The sequence below is a fragment of the Papio anubis genome, unplaced genomic scaffold, assembly GCF_008728515.1.
Source record: "Papio anubis isolate 15944 unplaced genomic scaffold, Panubis1.0 scaffold243, whole genome shotgun sequence".
In the NCBI taxonomy this organism is placed as follows: Eukaryota; Metazoa; Chordata; class Mammalia; order Primates; family Cercopithecidae; genus Papio; species Papio anubis.
Window position 1 is genome coordinate 28,123 of NW_022162491.1, and position 9,105 is coordinate 37,227.

General features: G+C 37.1%; 1 protein-coding gene across 1 annotated transcript; it reads right to left on the minus strand.

The window, feature by feature from the left end:
- Positions 1-3,632: 3,632 nt before the first annotated feature.
- LOC103882644 (keratin-associated protein 13-4) lies at positions 3,633-9,105 on the minus strand. Its single transcript, XM_009202382.4, has one exon. The coding sequence runs from the start codon at positions 6,332-6,334 to the stop codon at positions 5,864-5,866; it is 471 nt and encodes a 156-aa protein (XP_009200646.3). The 5' UTR covers positions 6,335-9,105; the 3' UTR covers positions 3,633-5,863.

Here is a 9,105-nt window from a genome sequence, read left to right on the forward strand (position 1 = left end):
AATAATAATGGGAGACTTCAACACTCCACTGTCAACATTAGACAGATCAACGAGACAGAAAGTTAACAAGGATGTCCAGGAATTGAACTCATCTCTGCAGCAAGCAGACCTAATAGACATCTATAGAACTCTCCACCCCAAATCAACAGAATATACATTCTTCTCAGCACCACATCGCACTTATTCCAAAATTGACCACATAATTGGAAGTAAAGCACTCCTCAGCAAATGTACAAGAACAGAAATTATAACAAACTGTCTCTCAGACCACAGTGCAATCAAACTAGAACTCAGGACTAAGAAACTCAATCAAAACCGCTCAACTACATGGAAACTGAACAACCTGCTCCTGAATGACTACTGGGTACATCACGAAATGAAGGCAGAAATAAAGATGTTCTTTGAAACCAATGAGAACAAAGATACAACATACCAGAATCTCTGGGACGCATTTAAAGCAGTGTGTAGAGGGAAATTTATAGCACTAAATGCCCACAAGAGAAAGCAGGAAAGATCTAAAATTGACACTCTAACATCGCAATTAAAAGAACTAGAGAAGCAAGAGCAAACACATTCGAAAGCTAGCAGAAGGGAATAAATAACTAAGATCAGAGCAGAATGGAAGGAGATAGGGACACAAAAAACCCTCCAAAAAATCAATGAATCCAGGAGTTGGTTTTTTGAAAAGATCAACAAAATTGACAGACCGCTAGCAAGACTAATAAAGAAGAAAAGAGAGAAGAATCAAATCGACGCAATAAAAAATGATAAAGGGGATATCACCACCGACCCCACAGAAATACAAACTACCATCAGAGAATACTATAAACACCTCTATGCAAATAAACTAGAAAATCTAGAAGAAATGGATAATTTCCTGGATACTTACACTCTTCCAAGACTAAACCAGGAAGAAGTTGAATCCCTGAATAGACCAATAGCAGGCTCTGAAATTGAGGCAATAATTAATAGCCTACCAACCAAAAAAAGTCCAGGACCAGATGGATTCACAGCAGAATTCTACCAGAGGTACAAGGAGGACCTGGTACCCTTCCTTCTGAAACTATTCCAATCAATAGAAAAAGAGGGAATCCTCCCTAACTCATTTTATGAGGCCAACATCATCCTGATACCAAAGCCTGGCAGAGACACAACAACAAAAGAGAATTTTAGACCAATATCCCTGATGAACATCGATGCAAAAATCCTCAATAAAATACTGGCAAACCGGATTCAGCAGCACATCAAAAAGCTTATCCACCATGATTAAGTGGGCTTCATCCCTGGGATGCAAGGCTGGTTCAACATTTGCAAATCAATAAACATAATCCAGCATATAAACAGAACCAAAGACAAGAACCACATGATTATCTCAATAGAAGAAGAAAAGGCTTTTGACAAAATTCAACAGCCCTTCATACTAAAAACGCTCAATAAATTTGGTATTGATGGAATGTATCTCAAAATAATAAGAGCTATTTATGACAAACCCACAGCCAATATCATACTGAATGGGCAAAAACTGGAAAAATTCCCTTTGAAAACTGCCACAAGACAGGGATGCCCTCTCTCACCACTCCTATTCAACATAGTGTTGGAAGTTCTGGCTACGGCAATCAGGCAAGAGAAAGAAATCAAGGCTATTCAGTTAGGAAAAGAGGAAGTCAAATTGTCCCTGTTTGCAGATGACATGATTGTATATTTAGAAAACCCCATTGTCTCAGCCCAAAATCTCCTTAAGCTGATAAGCAACTTCAGCAAAGTCTCAGGATACAAAATTAATGTGCAAAAATCACATGCATTCTTATACACCAGTAACAGACAAACAGAGAGCCAAATCATGAATGAACTTCCATTCACAATTGCTTCAAAGAGAATAAAATACCTAGGAATCCAACTTACAAGGGATGTAAAGGACCTCTTCAAGGAGAACTACAAACCACTGCTCAGTGAAATAAAAGAGGACACAAACAAATGGAAGAACATACCATGCTCATGGATAGGAAGAATCAACATCGTGAAAATGGCCATACTGCCCAAGGTTATTTATAGATTCAATGCCATCCCCATCAAGCTACCAATGAGTTTCTTCACAGAATTGGAAAAAACTGCTTTAAAGTTCATATGGAACCAAAACAGGGCCCGCATCTCCAAGACAATCCTAAGTCAAAAGAACAAAGCTGGAGGCATCACGCTACCTGACTTCAAACTATACTACAAGGCTACAGTAACCAAAACAGCATGGTACTGGTACCAAAACAGAGATATAGACCAATGGAACAGAACAGAGTCCTCAGAAATAATACCACACATCTACAGCCATCTGATCTTTGACAAACCTGAGAGAAACAAGAAATGGGGAAAGGATTCCCCATTTAATAAATGGTGCTGGGAAAATTGGCTAGCCATAAGTAGAAAGCTGAAACTGGATCCTTTCCTTACTCCTTATACGAAAATTAATTCAAGATGGATTAGAGACTTAAATGTTAGACCTAATACCATAAAAACCCTAGAGGAAAACCTAGGTAGTACCATTCAGGACATAGGCATGGGCAAAGACTTCATGTCTAAAACACCAAAAGCAACGGCAGCAAAAGCCAAAATTGACAAATGGGATCTCATTAAACTAAAGAGCTTCTGCACAGCAAAAGAAACTACCATCAGAGTGAACAGAGTGAACAAAAGAAACTACCTACAGAATGGGAGAAAATTTTTGCAATCTACTCATCTGACAAAGGGCTAATATCCAGAACCTATGAAGAACTCAAACAAATTTACAAGAAAAAAACAAACAACCCCATCAAAAAGTGGGCAAAGGATATGAAAAGAATTTCTCAAAAGAAGACATTCATACAGCCAACAGACACATGAAAAAATGCTCATCATCACTGGCCATCAGAGAAATGCAAATCAAAACCACAATGAAATACCATCTCACACCAGTTAGAATGGCAATCATTAAAAAGTCAGGAAACAACAGATGCTGGAGAAGATGTGGAGAAATAGGAACACTTTTACACTGTTGGTGGGAGTGTAAACTAGTTCAACCATTATGGAAAACAGTATGGCGATTCCTCAAGGATCTAGAACTAGATGTACCACATGACCCAGCCATCCCATTACTGGGTATATACCCAAAGGATTATAAATCATGCTGCTATAAAGACACATGCACACGTATGTTTATTGTGGCACTATTCACAATAGCAAAGTCTTGGAATCAACCTAAATGTCCATCAGTGACAGACTGGATTAAGAAAATGTGGCACATATACACCATGGAATACTATGCAGCCATAAAAAAGGATGAGTTTGTGTCCTTTGTAGGGACATGGATGCAGCTGGAAACCATCATTCTTAGCAAACTATCACAAGAACAGAAAACCAAACACTGCATATTCTCACTCATAGGTGGGAACTGAACAATGAGATCACTTGGACTCGGGATGGGGAACATCACACACTGGGGCCTATCACGGGGAAGGGGGAGGTGGGGAGAGATTGCATTGGGAGTTATACCTGATGTAAAGGACGAGTTGATGGGTGCTGACGAGTTGATGGGTGCAGCACACCAACATGGCAAAAGTATACATATGTAACAAACCTGCACGTTATGCACATGTACCCTAGAAATTAAAGTATAATAATAATAATAATAATAAAGAATATTGCCATGTATTCACTCTGATTGGTTTTATTCTCCTTCAGTCCAACCTCACCAAAATGGGACTCTGGTTTACATTATTTGTGAGATGTCACAAGAGTCTGCAATTTCACCATTCTTGTTCATAATGTTTGGTATTATTGAAGGCAGCACTTTATATCTATCATCTTGGATCCTAAATCTGAAAAAACTAAGTTATACTCACTATAATAATTAAAATGTTAAGATATGTCATAGCCCTCAGAATTCCTAACATTTTCTTCCTGAGGTGCCATCGAATATTTTTCTATTACTCTAGTATTTGTTATAATAGTTAAAATGTTATTTAAATAAATTAGTTCACCTTCTTTGGAGCTCTTCTCCTAAACTCTAAATTTATTTGTATTTTCATTCTTTATTACTGACACTACTCATGAGGCTAAACAAATAAATCCAATAGTGGATTATATCTATTTAGATGAATAATAATTTTGTAGTATTTCTGTAGTACTAGAAATAGGAAGTATTCCTTGGTTAAACTAGGAGTTGTATTTTTTTAATAAAAGGAAAAGAAAAAACAGAAAAGAATAACAAAACAAGATTCATTCAAGAGATCATATTCTACCAGATCTTTGTTCTGTAAGCCTTGGCCAGTTTTAAACCCTTTTAGAGTCTCCATTCCCCCATGCCTGTAAAGGTCTATAATATATAATATTTGTCTTTTCATAGGGATAAGTATTAAATGAAAATCTGTTACCTGATACCTCTTTCGCTTTCTTGTGTGGTATACACTCACCTATGACCACAGGCATAGCAATGCAAACCATTTTATGTTGGCTTCAACCACCCAACCACCTTTATGTAGACAACATCTGCCCTCAATCATATGCAACACCACTTTTACTGTACCCGGGCTTCTCCCAGGTCACAACTAGGAAAACAGAAGGAGCCCACTGTGATTCTTCCCTTGCATAATTATAAGGTTCCTGAAAATTACACATCTTGGATGTTGTTCAGCCAATGGGAGAAGGAAGTGGATGGATAAATGTTTTTCCACGTTGATCTGATCCTGTGATGGACAATTCTAAGTCATTCTACATGCTCCTAAAAGGTCCTTACAAGATTGAGCCAAGTTGCTCTTCATAAAGTAAACTCAAAAATGCACGCTTTCTTTAGATTTTCCTCTTTGATTCTTTCATCTTCCATAGTGTCTCCTACTTGCTTCCTGGGATCTTGTGCTATATAAACTGTTTGAACCCAAATCTTTGACATTAGCTCTGTTCTGGGGAGAGGAGGATCCACGTAAGACTAATGGATATAAATGCGTGTTCAACATGGCTCAGGTGTGTTGCCGTTAGCTTGATTGGGGTTGAGCCTTGAGGAAGCATCAGTAGGTTACCCAAGCCTCCTGGACCCAATCATTCCCACTTAAGATCGCTGGTGAACGATCCTTACTCTCCTTACCAGTGGGAGGTAGGAACCTTGGCACTTACGCCTGCTAACAAAGAGCAAAGTGTCTGTCCTAGCAGTTGTTTAAGTTTCACTTTTCTCTTGGTTGAAAATCCACATTCAGATACTAGACTTTAAGTAACCTTTAGTATAAGCATACAGTTTACCTTATAAATTACATCCTAGTCTTGTTGTCTGCATTTCTAGTTTATTCATCAAATCTGCTTTCCTGTATCAGCAGAAATGCATATCCTTCATTCTTAGACAACTCTCACTGCTGTTGAGACAAGTCTGCAGATGCAAACTATGGTCTTCCAGAAATGATTACTCTTAATAAACAACATACCTAATTTCAAGAGAAATGATCTCAAATCTGTCACATTATATGTGCCCCAAATCCAGTTACACAGTCATATTGATTTTTACTTAAATCTCCAAAATTCTTGAATGCAAAAATGTAAGCAAAATAATAATAATAAAATAATAACAATGTGAATAATATATTTGGGTGCCAGATTACGTAAATTTATTAGATTAAAATTTCCATTTTCAACAGTTTTTGGATGAAAATCAGATAGCATATATTCGATCAATGGTAAAGATATTAGAACTTAATATTAGGTTACTTATTAATTTCACAGTCTGCCAGAAGTTGGTGATGCAAGAAGCTGGTGGAAGAAGAATAAAAGGATATTGGGAACTGGCAAGAATGAAAACAATGGCTGCATTCAGTAGAGACTTTGATCCCAATACTCAAAAGGATCTAGAAATTTAGCAGGTGAATTGATAGAAGCGAGATCCACAGATTGGTCTATAACAAGAAGACTGCCAGGCTCTAGAAGCTAAGTAGTTTGGGTAGCAGAATCTGGATCCATAACTCAGGGAAGGAAAACCACAACCTCCATATTTCAGGAATCTGAAGCCACTGGATCCACTTCCCAGCGAGTAGCAGCTCCTAGATCCATAGCCCTGGGAGCGACAGCTGCTGGACCCAAAGCCTAGAGATCTGGTGCAAGTTGTCTGGCAGGGACTGCAAAGCATGGAGGTCCTGCGGCGGTAGCAGGATTTCCGGCAGCTGGTGGGCTCCCAGCAGGTCTTCTGACAGTTCCTGTAGAGAGAGGAGCCCAGCTGGCAGACGCTGGGAGAGCAGAGTGCAGTGCTGTAGGGGTTGCAGCCTGGGTAGTGCAGGTAGCCCCCAAAGGAGCGGGAGGAGAAGTTTCCAGAGCAGCAGTTGTAGGACATGCTGATGAGCTGTGAGTTCAGTTGAGTGTACCCGGGAAGATTCTGAGTTTTAATGTTGCATCCTGGACAAGGGCATTTATATCCTCTCAGCAATAGGTGTGGTGCCCAACAGAGTCATCCTTTACATATTTGTGGTCCCTCATTTACATATGTGTAACTCCATAATCTTGTCTGTAATTGCATTTGAATACTTTTCCATGTATTGTATTTATGGGTGCTATAATTTTGGTGTTACAGCACAAAGCCAAATGAACTGCACTTATGTCAGAAATGCTATGACTGTTTTACGTTAATGTCTAGTTCATCATGAGAAGGAAAGCTCTTCCTGTTTCTTTGGCACATGCTACCTGCCTCTTTTCCTGTGTACTCACATCTGGCTTTGCTAGTGGATGTTTTCCTCCTAAGAGTGGGGAAAGAGATAACATTAGTTTTTTTCTGGTGCAATGTATTAGTTTCTACCTGGATGAGAACATTTGTGAAAATGATCTGTCTTGTCACCATTCATTGCTATACTCCAAAATTACTTTGTGGTTATTTTTTAGGGCAGTAAGAGAAAATTAATACATTAAGTACTACAGTTATAAAGTGTGTCTCATATCCAGTGAAGAAAGATCAAGAACAGGCAAACCAGAGATAGAAAGAAATGGCCAGAAACTGAAAGAAACCTTGCCATGTATTTAAAGACAAGATAACAAAAAGAAGTTTGACTGACACACAGTTACAGAGAAGATCAATTTGAGGTCCATCTCTATTCTGCCAAACAGCTGAATGCTTATCTGCTGAAGGGAGGAAACAAGTGAAAGAGAAACAAAAAGTTAGTTCAGGAATTTCAGAATTTTTTCCCTATTGCATTCAAGCTGGCATGTGTCTTGTCTCAATGTCTTCATGAGAAAAAATTTTCAAAATTAGAAATCTTATGAACTTTGATATATTTATCAGCTACTTTTATAATTATCCAGGGCTTCTACTTTCTTAGAATGTCTCTACCTTTCCATACTACTGGTTTTTAATGACTTTTTGCCACTTGTAGAACCAGGTACCATCCTACATTTTCCTATGAAAATGGGAAGTTTCTTTGTTCCCCAGTCCTCTTTTCCTCAGCATGGTAGATGAATGTTCCTCTTATTTTCTGTCTCTCTCTTCCTCTGACTCTCTTTCCCTCTATTTTTCTTTTTTTTCTTCTGTGCTTAAGTTTGATTTTATCTTGTTTCTTTTTTTCACTTGTCATATTTTATGTTTTGTTCATTTGTTTGTTTGCCTCTGCTGAATTATAGATTCCATATTGAAAAATAAAAATTGGACAGCTTTGTCATATTCTTTGAGGATAGCCACTCTGTAAGTTTATTCACAAAATATTCTATGTTGAAATACAAGTAGTTAAATTATATTCAGGACCAAAGAAAGTGTACTGTCATGGTTTTATTTTATAATAAAATATAATAAACTTACAACAATAATGTTAGAAATTTTCTCGATTAAAATGTATGGCAATATTGAAAAGTAACTTAATATAGGCCTTCCAGAAGGAAGAAGAATGAAGAAAGAAGCAAATACGGCCAATTCAAGTATCTATTCCGTGAGTTACTTTCTATTTTTCAATAGCAGTTGATTTCTCCTTACCTTGTGCCTTAGAAAGTAGGTTTGGAAACTATTCCTTCCCCATTTTCTTTTGTTTCAAACGTAACTCTTTAAAATAATCTTGAATACCAAACTTACGAGTTAAATGGGGAGCATGAATTTATTCAGGCGAAACTGAGGGATTTAGTGAATTTGTCTTCAGTTAATCCAGGTTCCTTATTCAAAAATCCTTTTCTGAACCAGTTATTGTGAAAAGAGGTGTTCTTCCCTTCTCTCTGCCTCTAAATCTCTAAAACTTTGTTCACATTAATTTCATAAAAGTTTAAGAAGAACTTGTAAATGCCACGACTTTGGACTCACTTCATCTTGGAGATCGTATTATTTGTTTTGTCTAATATGGAGCCTCATCATTGTTGTTTCTTTTTTTAACTGAATTATTTATCAACAATTAAAAATTGAGATCTTTCACATAAAATATATGGCTCAGGGATATACATCAAAAGCCTTCTGATCTTTTGACAGATGATTCTTTTCACTGGGCTATGAATAATGGCTTTGGATATTTGAGATATGTTTTCAACAGAGTCTCATCCATAGTTGAAAATTACATCTTTTGGCACCTACCTGCTTCTCTTTTCTAAAATACCAGTCAACATGTCTCTAACATGCTGGAAAATCTTGTTTTCACTAACCGTCCAGGTTACAACCTCAATAAGCAAAAGCCAATACTTCTACATAAAGATTGAAAATAGAAAAAAAGAGTATGAGTCATATGTAATATAGATAAAAAGTGTACCTTGTTTATCATAGGTATCTAAGCAAAAGAAAGAGGAGAGAATGGGGCAGAAACAATATTTGAAGAGAGTACAGTTGGGAATTTACCAATCTTGATAAAAGGCATCAACTCACATGTGAAATAATAGGAGAATGGTGTAGATCTAGTCTAACTAAGGTGGAGATGGCTGAAAAAATGGGTTTTAGCGGACATTACCTGGAGAGTGTCTGAATATAAGCTCCAAAACTAAACTCAAAAGTTTTTTTATTGTTTCTTTAAATCATTGAACAACTGAAATAATTTTTTTTTTGTTTACCCTGATTGGCATACTCGAGATAAAATGTTCAGTTTAAATTTTTTACTATCCATCAAAAAATTGGTTTACTTTTTGTATTAGTCTATTCTCATACTGCTATAA